The sequence below is a fragment of the Eptesicus fuscus genome, chromosome 9 (genome assembly GCF_027574615.1).
Source record: "Eptesicus fuscus isolate TK198812 chromosome 9, DD_ASM_mEF_20220401, whole genome shotgun sequence".
In the NCBI taxonomy this organism is placed as follows: Eukaryota; Metazoa; Chordata; class Mammalia; order Chiroptera; family Vespertilionidae; genus Eptesicus; species Eptesicus fuscus.
The window spans coordinates 27,336,052-27,352,840 of NC_072481.1; the positions used below are offsets into that span (position 1 = coordinate 27,336,052).

General features: G+C 47.3%; 1 protein-coding gene across 3 annotated transcripts in view; it reads left to right on the forward strand.

The window, feature by feature from the left end:
* EIF2B3 (eukaryotic translation initiation factor 2B subunit gamma) overlaps nt 1–10,776 on the forward strand; it is an 83,658-nt gene extending 72,882 nt beyond the window's left edge. For all 3 annotated transcript variants that reach the window (XM_054720736.1, XM_054720735.1, XM_054720737.1), the window contains 2 exons: nt 2,886–2,989; nt 10,617–10,776. In XM_054720736.1, coding sequence (XP_054576711.1) covers nt 2,886–2,989; nt 10,617–10,669 — 157 coding nt within the window. In that variant the 3' untranslated portion in view covers nt 10,670–10,776. The remainder of the gene's footprint in view (nt 1–2,885; nt 2,990–10,616) is intronic.
* Nucleotides 10,777–16,789: the final 6,013 nt, after the last annotated feature.

The following is a 16,789-nucleotide window of genomic DNA, read 5'->3' on the forward strand; positions in this document are numbered from 1 at the left end:
CTGGCCAGTGTTTCTCAGCAGTTAGAGTACAGCCTGTGCACCGAAGGGTCTTGGGTTCAATTCCTTGTCAAGGGCACATACCTGGGTTGCAGGTTCAATCCCTGGCCCCAGCTGGGTAATGTGGGGGAGGCAACCAGTCGATGTGCCTCTCTCACATCGATGTTTTTCTCTCTCTCTGCCCCCTTCCCCTTCCCTTCTCATTTCCACTCTAAAAATCAGTGGACTTCAGGTAAGGATTAACAACAAAAACACACACACACACATACACACACACACACAAATAGCATTAATCTTGGCTATCTCTGAGCAGCTTCTTAGATAACACAACCAGGCATTAGCACAGCAAAGTCCTTAGTACCCAGTTGAGAGTTAAAACTAGATGCAAAAACTGTAGTTCTGGCACTGGGGCCAGTTCTTGAGCTCCATAGGAAGCTACCTTCCCCCCACCTTACGCACTGAGCAGAAAAGGCAGTCATTACTGTGGATTGGCAACATGGAGAGGGCTTGTTTCATACAGTAGTATCTGTCCTTCCTCTCTACCATGAGCAAATCACACACTTCCAATAAAACCCTTAATCTTGGAGTTTCTTTCTGGATAGAGGGAAGGGTCTATTGACTTGAAATTTTTCCAGAGTACCTCAGCCTTGCTAATGGAGGTGACTTATAACCGCAACATGATGATGAGGAACAATTGAAGAAGCAAATGGTAGAAAAGAGCTTCACACTCACTGAACATTTTGGCAGGTGTTCATCTCAAAGCCTTCCACAGATTCACTGACCAAGAGCCTCAGGAGAGCGCCCAGCTTCCCATCAATCAACCCACTTTTTCCCTGTCACATCTGCAGACACTCTGTGTCTCAGAGGGTGTTACACACAAACCAGATGAGAAAAGCAATATGGGAGGCTCTGAAGACCTCATTCAGACCTGCTAAAATTAAGGAAAACCCAGGCTATGCATTGTTATGGGAATCTGACCTCAAACATTCCAGCTTCCTCCTTTCAGAAATGGCTCCCACCTATATCCCCGATTCCAAAGTAGCCAGTTAATAAATAGTCTCTAATGATGGCTGCTTGAGTTTCTGTTGGCTGTTTTTTGTCTGCTGACCATGTTTACCTCTGGCCTAGCTCCAGAGCGTGCTTTCACAGGCTTCTAAAACCCCTCCTCCCACCTTGGAAAAAGAAAGGAGACTTTCAGTGACAAACTAGTAGCCAGTTGCAAGCCTGCTCTGTACAGGCGCCTGTGTATCTGAGGCTCTCTATACTTCATTACTATTCTTTTGGGGAGAATATTTCCCAAGGAGCAAGAACCACTCTAACTTCTGACTGAACTGCTTCCGCCTGAATCAGAGGGAAAGTTGTAAAGTTCTAGAAAGTCCCTTAATGCCTGTCCAGTGAGTGTATCCTGATTTTGAGCCAAAAAAATTAATACTGTCTCTGCCCATCTCTAGCCCATACCACAGAGGTGCTGTGGCTTTGGCCTTTCACTGCTTTCTGACAGGCTTGAAGAAGAATAACGAAGATCTGGAAAAAAAAAAAAAAAAAGATCTGAAATGCCATAAAGTGCTATATTTATTTTTTATTTTTCACATTTTACTGAAGTGTTGGCATTTGGGAGGATCTTTTTTAATGGCTTGTGCATTGATAGTTTCAGTCCTTGGACTGTCCCTTCTCTATCCCCCCTGCCTCATAGGTTTCGTAGGATTTTTTCTTAATTGGTGTTTTGTTTTTGTTTGTTTTGCTTCAGTGGATGCTCACACCCTCCTTACTCACCTCCTTCTCCCCTCCAGCTGCCCCTGACTCTTTAGGATACCGAATATTCCCCTGTTAAGACAGAGATCCTTCTGGAGCCATCTCAGCTCAGAAAAGCAACTCGGCAGCTCCAGGCTTCTTCCAGTCTTTTCTCCCCTTAATTTCTTTGTATGGCACTATGGTTAAATATATGGATTCTGGAGTCAGGCATACCTAAATTTGATCTGCTACTTGGTAGTTATGTGGTTTTGGGTAAATGGTTTAACAGCTCTGTTGCCTTACCTACAAAATGTGGTTATTATTTTTACTACATCTGAGGTAAAAATGATACTCCCACAATCATCTAGGAATCGTTTTTCCCCCTAATTAAATACATAAGACCCTTCATTCTAGAGCTACCAAAAAGATTGATGGGGGCCCAGACATTGAGAGTGGTTTTGATTGCTGTTTTTAACACTGCCCAGGTGATTTTTCTGATGAAATGGCTAGATTTGTAAGTCACTCCTGTAATATACATAAGTATTTGGCATAGTACCTGGCATAGAGTAGGTATGAATTAATGCTAGTGAAGATTTCAGGAGCCAGGAAGATGCTCTTTAAACACATTTAAATGTTAAGAGCAAGTGTTGCTACTCTTGAGAGTGTGGCTTTAGGATCTGGAGTAGTCTTTAATGTGGCATGGAGCTGGTTTGAAAAGCATCCTTTTTTTTCCTAAATGAGTATGGTTTAACCAGAGTCTGTGGTGAGAGCTGTGGGACACCCACTATTTTCCATAGCTGATCTCCTAGGTCAGCCCAGGGACCAGCACCAGCTTCCATCCCCAAATTAAGGAGGAAAGATTGGGTGGAGTTTAGTTCTGGGGTGCCTAAAGAACTGAAGTCAGCGTGTCTGCTCTTTTCGGGCTTTTAAGGAGAAGATCCGTGTGAGCATATCCAAACTCTGGATTTCCCTAAAGCCAGGTCCTCCCCTGACCCAGCTGAGCCATTCTGTCTTCTAGTAATAAGTTCAGGCATGTAGCCATTAACTGGAGTGACCAGCTATTCCTAGCCTGTGGAGGAGCCAGAACCCCCAGCCCATAGTGGTGAGGGTGGTGATGAGAGCCCTAAGCACTTTCTGACTTAGCTACTGTGTTACAGAAGCAACATCCAGGGCAGTGTCATCTGCAACAATGCTGTGATCGAGAAGGGAGCAGACATCAAGGACTGCCTAATTGGAAGTGGCCAGAGGATTGAAGCCAAAGGTAAACAAAACCCAATTACAGTCATAGATGCCACTTTTTACCTATCACACCAGCACAGCTGATGCTCAGTGCTGGTGAGGAGTGGGGAACAAGCACATGCATACATCGGAGGTGAGGACATAAACTGATAAAGCTGTTCTTGCAGGGGATTGACATTGTCATTGTCAAATTTTTAAAATTTGACTTAACAGTTCCATTTTCAGGAATTTATCTTACAGATAAACTCATATATGTATGCATCCTACTATCAAAAAAAGTTGAAGTATGGGAGGGAATCAACCAAGGATAATGCATATATGCATGGCCATGGAGACAGACAATGGGTGAGGTCCTGGGGCAGAGGGTGGGGACAGACTAGAGAGGGTCAATGGGGGGGAAAAGGAGACATATGTAATACTTTCAACAATAAATAATTGTCTTTAAAAAAAATTTTAGCCAAAACCGGTTTGGCTCAGTGGATAGAGCGTCGGCCTGCGGACTGAAAGGTCCCAGGTTCGATTCCGGTCAAGGGCATGTACATTGGTTGCGGGCACATCCACGGTAGGGGGTGTGCAGGAGGCAGCTGGTCGATGTTCCTCTCTCATCGATGTTTCTAGCTCTCTATTCCTCTCCCTTCCTCTCTGTAAAAAAATCAATAAAATATATTTTAAAAAAAATTTTTTAAACATACCAGCCCAGCCAGTGTTGCTCAGTGGTTGAGCATTGACCCATAAATCAAGATGTCACTGGTTTGATTCCTGGTCAAGGCACATGCCCGGGTTTCAGGCTTGATTCCCAGTAGGCAGAGGAGCATGTAGGAGGCAGCCTATAGATGATATTTCCCTCTCATCGGTGTTTCTATCTCTCTATCACTTCCTCTCTCTCTAAAGATCAATAAAAACGTATTTTAAAAATATATAGCCCTAGCTGGTTTGGCTCAGTGGGTAGAGCGTCAGCCTGCAGACTGAAGGGTCCCGGGTTCGATTCCGGTTAAGGGCATGTACCTTGGTTGCAGGCTCCATTCCCGGCTCTGGTCGGGGTGCATGCGGCAGGGTTCGGGGCGGGGGTGGGGGAACAACCAATCCAGGTGTCTCTCTCACACTGATGTTTCTCTCTGTCTCTCCTCCTCCCTTCCACTCTAAAAATCAATGGAAAAATCTCCTTGGGTGAGGATTTTTTTAAAAATTAATTCATTGAAGAGATACTAGCTCACAGCTCTACAATGGCTGCCGAATTAAGCTTAGAAAATGGGTTATAGCAAAGATTTATACCCCAAACCATTCAGTTGTAGACACTGCTGCCATCTCACTGAACACTGGAATAGCTCTCCAACCACCCAGCAACTCCAAAGTGGATGCTGTCTAGTTCCTACTTCTTCGTATCACTAGTTTCCAGCCCAAGGTTTGGGGTGACTGCACCTGATAGGTCAAGCCAGTGTCATATGCCCATGTTCTAGCTGCAAGGAAGGCCGGTATTTTTAGTTCAGTTACTGGCAGACAGACTCCACCCAGTGTCTCCCCAGAAAACCTTTGAGCAGGAGTGTTGGTCAGCAGCAGCACCATAGATATGAGCCCATGTGAGAGGGCTGGACAGCAGCTGAAACTCCAATCTGAAAGCAAGGATGGCACTGCCCTCCTGGAATGCTGTTGGCCTATAACTGTTGTTTAAAACTTTAAAATGTTCTCACATTCACTATCTTACTTGTTATAGAAGTCCTCTATAAGAATAAGATTCGTTATTGACCCATTTGATGAAGTGGAAGCTGAGACTTTGAAAAGTGAAATTTACCCAAGGTGCATACCTAGTAGATAACAAAACAGGGTCTTCAGCCTGAATTATTGCCAGATACCCTTTAAAAAGGCCAAAGGAGCCCTAGCCAGTTTGGCTCAGTGGATAGAGCGTTGGCCTGCAGACCAAAGGATCTGGGGTTCAATTCCAGTCAAGGGCATGTACCTTGGTTGTAGGCTCCTCCCCAGCCCAGGCCCTAGTTGGGCTTGTGCAGGAGGCAACCAATCTATGTGTATCTCTTACATCGATATTTCTCTCTGTCTTTCCCTCTCTCTTCCACTCTCTAAAAAAATCAATGGAAAAATATCCTCAGGTAAGGAGTAAAAAAAAATAGACCAAAGGAGCCCTCGCTGGTGTGCTCAGTGTTTAGAGCATCGATCCACAAGGGTCATGGGTTCTATTCCCGGATCAAGGGCATATACCTGGGTTGCAGATTTGATCCCTGGCGCCATGCAGGAGGCAACCAGTGGATGTGTTTCATTCACATCGATGTTTCTCTCCCTCTCCCTCTCTCTCTCCCTTTCCTTCTCCCTCCCTTCCATTCTCTCTAAAAAAAAAAAAAAAAAAAAAAAGCGGGGGGGGGGGGGAGGAAGAAGCCACTCCTGGCTTGCCCAGCAGAATTTGATCAATGATACCCCATTTCTCCTTTTAGTCCATCTTTCCCAGACCAATAGGGAACATGTATTTGGCCTCCATATACACGCTTTTTGTAATCTTCAGGGACCTCAGGTCTTCACTCTTTCCTCCTGCTCAACATATGAGCCTACCCTGAGGTTGCAGAGAAACTTATTTCTTGGGCAGCTGGGGCCTGTTGGTTGTTTCTTTAAAATAGGATTCAGAACCCCCATTCTTTTCCCTGACTCCATGGAAGGCCTTGGGAGGGGTTTGCTGTTCATCTGGTCTGTGAAGCTGCTTTGTTATCCTGTCCCCTCCCCGCTCCTCATTGTATTTCTCTGTGGTTTGTTCTCTTCTGTTTGGGTTTGTGACCCCCACATAGTGTTTCTTCCACCTCCTTCCTGCCTCTTTGTCTTTGTAAACTATCTCCTGCTCAATAAAAAGTAGAAACATCCCCCAGTGCTTTCTTCTTTCAGTCCCTCCTGGAGCCAGGAGCTGCTTCCTTTTGTTGTTTTTAAAAGAGTTTACTCCATAGGCTTGTTTGAATGAGTGAACTCCATTTGCCAGCACCCTAGAGGTCCCTCCTTTCTTGTGTGCTGGAACCTGGAATTTCACAATTTTTGCTGCTTCTCCTCCCCATTTCCAAAAAAGTGATGGTGCTCCTTCTACGTTGCAAGGAACCCTTTTTATTCCATGTGCAGAATGCATGAATGCCAGATACTGAGGGCCTGAGGCATGGCATCTCCTATCAGGGAGCACAGGGCTGCTTCCGTGTCTCCAGGGCTTTCTGGCACTAATATTATGTGCCCATTTTTTAGCAAGGAGACTCCTTAATGGTCCTTCTGAAGGAGAGGGGACCAGGGAAGTTATCTAGACTCTAAAGTAGAGAGCCCAACACTTCCTGCTCCGTCCTCAATGCTGGGGGACCTGTGCATCTAGCAGGGTAGTCAGTGCCTTCCTGCTACAAGGACTTCTGGCCAATCACCTGTTCCCACTGTCACTTTTCTTTGAGGCTGAACTGTATGGATAAAGCAAATTCCTAGCCATCAGTGCAACACTCAAGACCTGTTAATATGGATGACCCAGACAAACATCAATAACTCAGGTCTTCACCAGCAAAGAGCTTAGTAGATGGCAAAATCCCCCGTCAGTCTTCCTCACATGGAGGGATTTCATCCTCATAAGTAATGCCCTCTCTCCAATTCCAATCACTTGTATATCAAAGTCACTACATCTATAGCAGTCTTTTACCCCAAAATGTGACTCTCATAACCCATTGTAAGCCTCTCTACCTTATTCTAATTTTTCATGGGTTTTTTTATTGATTTTAAGAGAGAGAGGAAGGGATAGAGAGAGAGAAACATTGAAGAGAGAGAAACATCATCAATCTGCGTGCCCCCCACTGGGGATTAAGTCCGCAACCCAGGCCTGTGCCCCGACTAGGAATCAGAGACCTCTTGGTTCTTTGGTTGATGTTCAACCATTGAGCAACACTGGCCAGGCTCTACCCTATTCTAACACTACCAGAACAAACTATTCTCTGACAATTCTGGCTTTTCTCACCCAACCCCATCATGCTCAGTTAATGAGATTATTTCTGGCAAAAATCATGATAACCAAGTTTGACCTTCTGCTTAAGCCAGTAGAAAGCCATAGCCAACAAAGTCAAAATCTGGGAGACTGATGAGACTCTGAGTCTCTTATCACTGTCAGTGAGAGAACTTGGGTCTCTTCCCTGTGACCACAGTGATCAGTCTTTTGGCCATGAAAGTAGACCTCATGGGTGCATAGATCAGTTCCTGGCTAATAGGAACCCTTCCTAGCTTCCCAACAGTGCAGCTTTTCATATGTGACTTGTCATTCCCTTCTGTCCCATTGATTTTTCCCCAACTTACCATCCTCCCTTGTACTCCTTACCTTTTAGATCTTCCCAACCTGATTCTAGCCCAGAACTTTGCTGTTGTGTGTACTGGAGCCTGCTTCCAACCCTGGCCAAGCAGAACTAGAACTGCTTGTTGCTCCCCGACAGGTTCCCCCACCTTTACTGAATCTCCATGAAAATACATCTACTCCGAAAATACCATATCTAGTCTCTCTCTTCTCCTACCCCCAGGCTAAGAGCAGACCAGAGGGCAGAGTGGAGAGTAGGGAGGGCGAGCTTGTGAAGGCTCAGGTGCTTATTTGGAGCCTGACGACTGACTGAGCACAAAAAAGCGTTGTCTGCCCCAGCCAAGCAGATAATTAGCCCCTCTGGTGGAGCACTGAGGGCCAAGAAGAATGTTAGTTGGAACTGGGACTGTCTTCAGAACAGCCCAGTGTCCCTGGAGACTAAGAAGAGACTGGATGAAGGAAGAGCAAATGTCAGAGTCTGGATATAAGCAGATGAGGCTGACTCATGGCTATCTATATATATAAAAGCCTAAGTGACCATCACAACCGAACGGATGACTGAACAGGCTGTGTGGGGTGACTAGGCCGGCAGGGGGGTTAGTGAGGGGCAACCAAATGACTGAGCAGCAGGCTGCGTGGGGTGACCAGGCTGGCAGGAGGGTTAGTGAGGGATGACCAAACGACTGAGCAGAAGGCTGCGTGGGGTGACCAGGCCAGCAGGGGGATTAGTGAGGGGCAACCAAATGACTGAGCAGCAGGCTGCGTGGGGAGACCAGGCCAGCAGCGGGAGCAGTAAGGGATGACCAGGCCAGTGGGGGGGGCAGCTGGGCGTGACTAGGCCGGCAATGGGGACAGTTGGGGGTGACCAGGCCAGCAGGGGGGGCAGTTAGGGGTGATCAGGCAGGCAGGTGAGGAGTTAGGAGCCAGTGGTCCCGATTGTGAGAGGGATGTCTGACTGCCAATCGGGCCTAAGACATCCCCGAGGAGTCCCGGATTGGAGAGAGTGCAGGCTGGGCTGAGGGGACCGCCCCCCCCCCCCTCCGCCCCATGCACAGATTTCGTGCACTGGGCCTCTAGTAGAGGGATAAAGGGTAAAGTAGAGTTTTTGGAGGTTCCCTAGGAAGCTAACTAGAGCAGCATTTCCTTTGTTCTTTTCTGGTCAGTCTTATCTCAAGGGTGGAGCCTGATCGACAGTCACACTCCCAAGACCACACCAGCCCTAGGAAATCTGGCAGCCTGAGCACTGTCTGGGCCTCCTCCCCATTCCTCTCACTGAAGTCCAAAAAGGAGCACCTCCCAGGGCATGAGTACACAGACCAGACCCAGCCCCATTCTGTAACTTCTGTTTAATACTTATCCAAGCACTATGCTGGGCTCTTTATATCAATTATCTTACCAAATCTCCACAACTCTGTGAGGAAACTAAAGCCCAAAGACTGGAACAGTTTGCTCAAAGTCAAATTAGAATTCAAGTCTTTATGACTCAAGCTCTTTCCTTTCCTGCACTGTTCCCTTTTCTTCCTCTCTTTCCTGTCCTTTTCTTCTCAGATGAGATTGCCCCTGTCCAGTGCGGCGCCATAACAGCAAACTCTGTGGAAGACGTAGACCTAGGTTTCTCTTCCCACTGGAGAAAGTTAGAGAAATAGGCCTGAGGATTCAGGATCCCCAAGCACCGTTGCTCTACTGCACCAGATGTGTCAATTAAATTCTCTTTGAGAAGGAGATTGGAGGCTTTCTCTTGTATACATGTGGGGGGTTTTCCCCTACATCTATACTCTCGCTTAACACCCCAAACACCCACACATTCAACAAAGAGTTACTGCCTACCTTATTCTAGGCTCTAGGAGGGTATCTATAAAGATGACTAAGACTTGCCTCTTGCTGTCTAGCTGCTCACAGTCTATTATAGGGAAACAGATGAGTAAAGAAATAAATACAGCCTGACCAGCGTGGCTCAGTGGTGGAGTGTTGACCTATGAGCCAGGAAGTCACAGTTCAATTCCCAGTCAGGGCACATGCCCAGGTTGCATGCTCCATCCCCAGTGGGGGGCATGAGGGAGGCAGCCGATCAGTGATTCTCTCTCATCATTGATGTTTCTATCTCTCCCTCTCCTTTCCCCTCTGAAATCAATACAAAATATATATTTTTTAAAAGCTAACCCTCATCTTACCTTTCATCACATCACTGATCAGCTTCAGGGCACTTCTGTAAATATATTGAGGATTCACAGTATTCCTCTTCCCTCCCTCTTTTTTCCAAACATCTTGGACAACTTAAACATATTCATCAGTGAACCATCCAACTTCATAATTTAGCTTCATAATTTCCTGAACTTCTCTACCAACCTTCACCTCCTTTCAGCTTTAGCTCTCCACTTACATAACTATACCCTATCCTTGTCATTATCCCAAATCTCTGAAATCTTTCATGTGCCAGTAGATGTGTTAAACACGGGGGTATGAGCATAAATACACTGCCCCTGCAGTGTGAGGTAGAGGAGAATGAAATAATGATGTAGAGATAGAGACAGATATTAGATAGGATGTTCTCACAAAGCAGAAAATGGACAGCTCAGAAGGGAAGGCATCAATCACATAATGGAGGTGATTGATTAGGGCATTTGGGATAAGAGTGTGATGGGGAAGAAAGGCATGTTGGAACAGCATGTGCTGAGGTCTAGAGCTATAAAATAGTATGGCTTTAGGTACAAATGGAGAACAGTGGAAGATAGGGCTAAAGAGGTAGCAAGAGTCAGGTCATGGAGGGGCTTATGGGTTTGGACTTTATGAAAATAACAATGACCACTATTTATGGAGCACTCAATGATTCTTTAACTCATCGAGTCCTTGCAACAACCCTATACAGTTGGTGCTATTATTTCCATATTACATATGAGGCAACTCCCTTTTTCCTTTGGATATCTCCATTTAACCATTTAGTCTCATTTCTCCTCACTCTTTTCCCTATTCCCTATCCCCAGGCCACACCACAGTATTTCATGTTTTCCTTTCCTACATGTTTATGTTTTCACTCATGTTGTTCTAGTGGCCTGGAATGCCTTCCCTTTGATACACTGCCTGAGAAAACTCTATTCATCCTTAAAGACCCCGCTCCTTCCCCTCCTCTGTGCAATCTTCTTGAAAGCCAGGTGCATAGAGCAGACCCTCCTGCTGTGTGGGAAGATGCTGTCTCTCCCGTAGTCCCTTTGGCAAGTTGTATTCCCAAGAGCTTCTCAAGAGCAGAGCCACATGGGAGAGGAATAAATGTTTATGAACACAGAATTAAAAGTAATTGGGTTTAAGATGACGTCTTTTGCTGACAGTTCTCAAACAACCTTTTCCTTTTCTTTTGTAGCCAAACGAGTAAATGAGGTGATCGTGGGGAATGACCAGCTCATGGAGATCTGAGTTCTGAGCAAGTCAGACGCCTTCCTCTTGGCCCCCAGAACTACACATGTTGGCTGGCCCACCTGTTTGACCCTGTATTTATTTCCCAATAAAGAAGGGCTCCCACAGGCATGCTGCAGTCTTATAGGGTAGTGCCACGCTCACATGGTGGGGGGCGGGGGGAGGGCGCGCCTCCAGTGTATGTTCATGAGCATGTGCTAAAGACCATCTAGACCCAGTGTGTAGAACAAAGTAGGACACAATGGCCTAGCTCCCGGGTACAGAAGCTCCCAGGCAGGGGCAGCAGCTCTCCACTGGGAAAGCTCCTAGGACCGTGGTCGGCAAACTGCGGCTCGCGAGCCACATGCGGCTCTTTGGCCCCTTGAGTGTGGCTCTTCCACAAAATACCACGGCCTGGGCAAGTCTGTTTTGAAGAAGTGGCGTTAGAAGAAGTTTAAGTTTAAAAATTTTGGCTCTCAAAAGAAATTTCAATCGTTGTACTGTTGATATTTGGCTCTGATAACTAATGAGTTTGCCGACCACTGTCCTAGGAAGACTGCTTTCTGACTGGCTGATCTAGTCTCGTCCGTAAAAGCATATCCCTCCTGAAAGGATCTGGAAGTACTTCAGTCCCTGGCCCATAGGCCTAGTTGCTGGCAGTGCCATCTCTGCATATCATGCTCCCTCTACAGCTGCTGATTTGGGCAGCCTGGCCCCTGAACCTCAGCCCAGGACCTACTACTCTGCCTCCATACTACCTGCCACACAGATTCCCAGCCCTGGCCATGACCCCACCCCCAGCCTCAGCCTCTAACCCCTGCCATTCCCTCCCTGCCCTCCCAGCCTGTAGCCAATTTCTCCAGCTCAACTATTGTCCCTTGGAGACCCTTAAAGCAAGCAGAAGGCAGCCCCTGCCTGGCCATCAATATCCTCACTGGTTTTAGTGGCAGCAAGAGCAATAAAAGAAAGCCATGGTCTGAGAGCCAGACCCCTTTCCACCTCCCCTTAATGAGGACTTTCAACCTGGTGGGGAAGAGCCAGGAAACTATATCATGGTTAGAAAATCTTCTGACTCTTCTCCAGGTGCACTCCCCTATATCCTAATTATACAGGCGTTCCTGCTTCAGATAATTGAGAAATTAGATTCCCTTACTCACAGCTCTTCTGGAGTCCTAGCCACCTTCCCTTCACCACCCCACTCCCAAACTCAGACACTCTGCTCTTGCCGCTCCCTGTACTGCTTTTACAACCTGCAGGAGTTTGGTGGAAGATAAAAGTGGTTCCTGGGGTGAGATTTCACCTCCTGGAATTAACAAAGTAAAGGTTTCTCTTGATGTGCTCACTGTGGGTGGCAGTAATTATAAACATACTGGTTTCTACATTGCTTCAAAAATCTGAAGTCTCAAGTTAATTTGAGTAATCTTGCCTGAATCTTAGTGTTGTTCTCATTGAACTTGTGAGAGGCTGAGTAAAAGAGCATTCCTCGCCCCCCCCCCCCCCCCCCGGGGGGATCTCACCTCCACCAGCCTTCTTGGGAGCTCTAGAGCTTCGCATTCTTCCCACTTTCAGGTCGGACAAGGCTCCTGAAAGTGTGCTGAAATGGTCCAGCAGAAGTGGTTGAATTAACTGCAGCAGAGGTGGGAATAAAGAGCTGTGGTGGTGCCCAGAATGGTCCCCTTTGGCACTGAAATTAAATTTGTGGGGCCCAGATGATGCTGGAGACAGTCCTGGCCTGGATGGAGGAAGATCTGCCCTCTTGTAATGCTGTTTGGCTTTGGCCAAATCACTGCCTCTCTTCTGACCCTGAGTTTCCCCATCTGCAAACTGGGAAGGTTGGACTGGGTAATATTTTGTTGTTGTTAATCCTCACCTGAGGATATTTTTCCCATTGATTTTTAGAGAGAGTAGAAGGGAGGGGAGGAGGGGGAGTGGGGTACAGAGAGAGAGAGAGAAACATCAATGTGAGAGAGACACATCAATTGGTTGCCTCCCTCACATGCCCTGACCTTTGAACACCCTTGACCAGGAAGCAAACCCAAGACCCTTCAATGCATAGGCCCGTGCTCTGACCACTTAGCAACACTGTCCAGGGCTGAACTAGGTAACTTTTTAAGGTCCTTTCTCGGGTTTTGTCACCTCAGAGCCTTCTGACCCTTGAGGTCTGGGTGGTCCGAGAGGCCAGAAGACTGCTCCTTGACCACAGAAAGGGATGGAACTGGGTAGGTTTGGAGGGAGAGTTGGATGGGGTTAGGAGAAGGGATTGATTAAACTGTCCCAGAGCCTTCCCATATCTCTTCCTGATCTTCCCCACTGAGCCCTTGGAAGCCCTGACAGTAGGAGGAAAAACCTCTCCTCTGCCTTCCCTTGAGCACATGAGCAGCCCCCCACTCCAGGAAACAGACTAGGCAAGGACTCCCCAGGGGAAGGCCTTGCTGAGTTTGAGTCCCAGGTGGGAGCAGCCCCCGGCTCGGGACACTGCTGCTATTGTCTCTATAACTCCAGGACTGGCTGGGTGCCCAAGATGCTTTCATTTCTCTTCTCTTTGCTCTATTTGTCTGCCAGAAGGCAGGGACAGTTTTTGTTTCTTTTTGGCAGCAGCTACAGAGGGTTTGAGTGTGTCTGAAATATAGTGCGCAACTGAATGTCCACGGGCCAGCCACCTCTCCGTGGGACAGAAGCCAGAGGAGCCAGGCAGGAAGAGTTGACAGGATCTGCCCTGCCTCGCCCAGCGATGCTCCGTGAGGGAACTGGAAGAAAGGGGCCTTGTGTGCCACATCAGGGAGGACTCTGGGGAGGTGTGGAGGAACAGGGTTCTGGGACCCTGCCAGGTCAGACAAAATGTGATGGATGGCTACCACTCCAGGGATTTCTCCTGCACTATCCCCTCACCTGCTGGCAAGAGCTCCCCGAGCCTGTAAGGGAATTGACTGCCAAGGTTGCCCTCCAAGACCAAGGCTAAACTTCCCAGTCCTTCCCCACATTATTCTTCCTATTGCAATCCCACCCACGGGGGGTGGGGGGGAGAGTCTCTACCTGGACCCCCGAGAGCAACCCAGGGGCCTGCACAGCCTAGTTTATAAGCTGTTTCTATTTACAGAGAATTTGCAGAGAGTATACTTCTTTATTCGTAGCCATCCCTACCCCTAAGGAGGTACATAAGCCAGGCCTTTGTATGCTGCATTCTAAATAGTTAAATGTGTTTGAGGAAGGGGGAGAGGAGTGTGGGAAGGGCCACCCAGACAGAAGGTCCAGAAAGCTCAGCTATGAGGGAGCTGACAGGGAGGGAAAGGCTGGGCAGGAAAGCACATTCTCCTGGAGGCCAAGATGACCTGTCCTTGACCTGAGCCGTCTGCCATCACCCAGAAGAATTGCATCATGGGCTCTTCTGCCATGGATAAATGGGCAGATTCTACTTGGATTCTTCGCCTCTCTCCTTCCGCCACCCTCAAGGTGAAAGGCATTTTCTGATCTCTGGTTGCAGCCTCTGGCACTAGAGACTTGACAGGCACAATTGACCTAAAGCTACCAACTGGGAAGGGACATAAATTCCCAGGCTTGGCCTCTAAGCGTAATGGGTGTCAGTAGGGATTGTCAGGGCCCCTCCACATCTCAAGGTCATTGACTCAGCCTGGCCCAGATAACAGAAGCCAGCCCACAGCACAGTGAGTGAGAAGATTGGGGGGGTGCCAAGGAAAGGCCTGACCTGGCTTCGCCCACATGGACCCTGCCCTGAAGCCACACTTCACTCAATGTATGTGAGTGTATGTGTGTGTGTGTGTGTGAGAGAGAGAGAGAGAGAGAGACCTCACTTTTCCTGGCCACATAGATTACCTCATTTAATCCTTATGTAATATCAAAGATTATGTGATTTACCCAATATCTCACAGCCAGTAAACTGAAGATTCAGCCCTTGAATCATCCCTTCCTTTAGATTCAGTCATCCTCCCACTTCTCCAATCCAGTTCCTCACTTCTGGAAACCTCCCTGAGGATTCCAGCTCATGGTGGTTTCCCTATGGCCTTTGTGCTCCCCCTTAAGCTATGAACATCTAAAAAGCAGGTACTCTGCAACCCCAGAGTTTAGCAAAGGACACATAAGAAACCCTAAGGGATGTTTGTCTCAGTAATTAGATTTATTCCTTGGTAATAATGACTTTAATTAGATTCCTTTTCTCTTGTTATTCTTTGCACGACTTCTTTAGTTCGAGCCCAGAACACATGCCTAGGTCCAGTAGAAGTGACACTGGACCAGGCTGTTCCACAGGGAAGCGGGCTGCTTTTAGAGAGAAAAGATGTGCTTCTACTTCCCTCCTGTTCCCTGGGGTCTGTGCCCTAGCTCGCCCTGGCTGAGCTCTGCTGCACTCAGGAAATCACTCGGTTGGGGAGAAGAAAGTCATTTCGGAGCTTGGAGTAGCCAGAGAGCTCTAGGCTCTGGGTGGGAATGGTTGGAAATGCAAACCAATTTCTCCCACTCTGGTCTTTGAATTACACGGCAAAACGTTTCCTCACAAGGTAGGCCCTACCCTGGGAGCATCCTTAAACATGCTGGACTTCGCCAGTTGTTAGCAATGGTGGGCCTGCTGTGGACGCAGAGCCCCCAGGCCCAGGCAATTACAAATCTCTCTCTCCATGGACCTTATGTCTTGCAGAGTCTGATTAGAAGGAAGGAGGTCTCAAGAGCTCCTTACAGCAAATTCTGTCCACTTGCAGTCCTGAGGACACCCAGCCATACCCATCTTTGGCTGTAGCCCATGAACAATGTCGAGGCCCATTCAGCCTCGTTGAGAGGCTGTTTCCATCTCCAGAGAATTGCTCAGGGTATGTTATTTTTATCCAGAACAGGACCCACTCACTGCTCCATGGCAGGAAGGAAGAAAGTGCTATGAACATAGGCTGCTTTTTTTTTTTTTTTTTTTTTTTTTTTTTTTTTTTTTTTTTTTTTTAAAGAGTTTTTTTTTTTTTTAAATATATTTTATTGATTCTTTACAGAGAGGAAGGGAGAGGGATAGAGAGTCAGAAACGTCGATGAGAGAGAAACATCGACCAGCTGCCTCCTGCACATCCCCCACTGGGGACGTGCCCGCAACCAATGTACATGCCCTTGACCGGAATCGAACCCGGGACCCTTCAGTCCGCAGACCGACGCTCTATCCACTGAGCCAAACCGGTTTCGGCAACATAGGCTGCTTTTAATGTGTGGTTACTACTTGGCCAAGAGCATCAAAATGTTCCGTAGGCATTTTGCTACATGAATGGACCAGTGGAAGCCGCAAACCTGTTAGCTGTTCACCTCCTCAGCCTAAAGATTCCCTTCCCCCGGCTCTGGAGCTGATGGTAATTGACACAAGTTTTTAAAAAGCAGTTTGGCAATCTGTAACAAGACCCAACACCCCCACTTCTGGGAATCTGTCCTAAGGACAGTCTCCAAATGACTGATACAAAGACTGTGTAGTAACATGAAATATATTTATGATGTAATGATAAGTCTAGAAGAACCGACCAAGAAATTGGCCAGAGATAGTAGTAATTGTGTTCAAGTAATTACTTTATTGGAGATTCTTTTTCCCAAACTTTACTTTAGAATCTTGATTTTACCCTCCTCTGCACTCATGGTTAATCGAGTCAGGAACCTGGCAGGAGCAGCACACTCAGATAGGATAGTTGATGAAAGTTTAATAAAGGGACTATTCCCTGTTTCCAGGCCTTTCCACCCTGATTTCTGCAACTCTCAATGACTCATTCAACAATTATTGAGCACCTACTTATAGTCTTGTGAGAGAGGCAGACTTTCAAGTACATAAATTACCACAAATAACGTAAGTTGAGTGCTGTAAGGAGTGCAAAGGGAGAAGCAACCTGTCCGAGGGAGGTGGGAATCAAGGAAGGCTTCAAAGGGAGGTGATTGATGCATGTTCAGTTTTGAAGGTTGTCTGCCACAACATGTACAAAGGCAGCAAGGCAAGGCATAACGCGGTGCTTTTAGGAAATTATACGTGGCTCTGCAGGGCTGGAAGAAACACTGGATGGGTGTGAAGAAACTATGGGAGGCCCTGACCGGTTTGGCTCAGTGGACTGCGGACTGGAAGGTCCCAGCTTCGATTCCGGTCAAGGGCATGTACCTTGGTTGCAGGCACATCCCCAG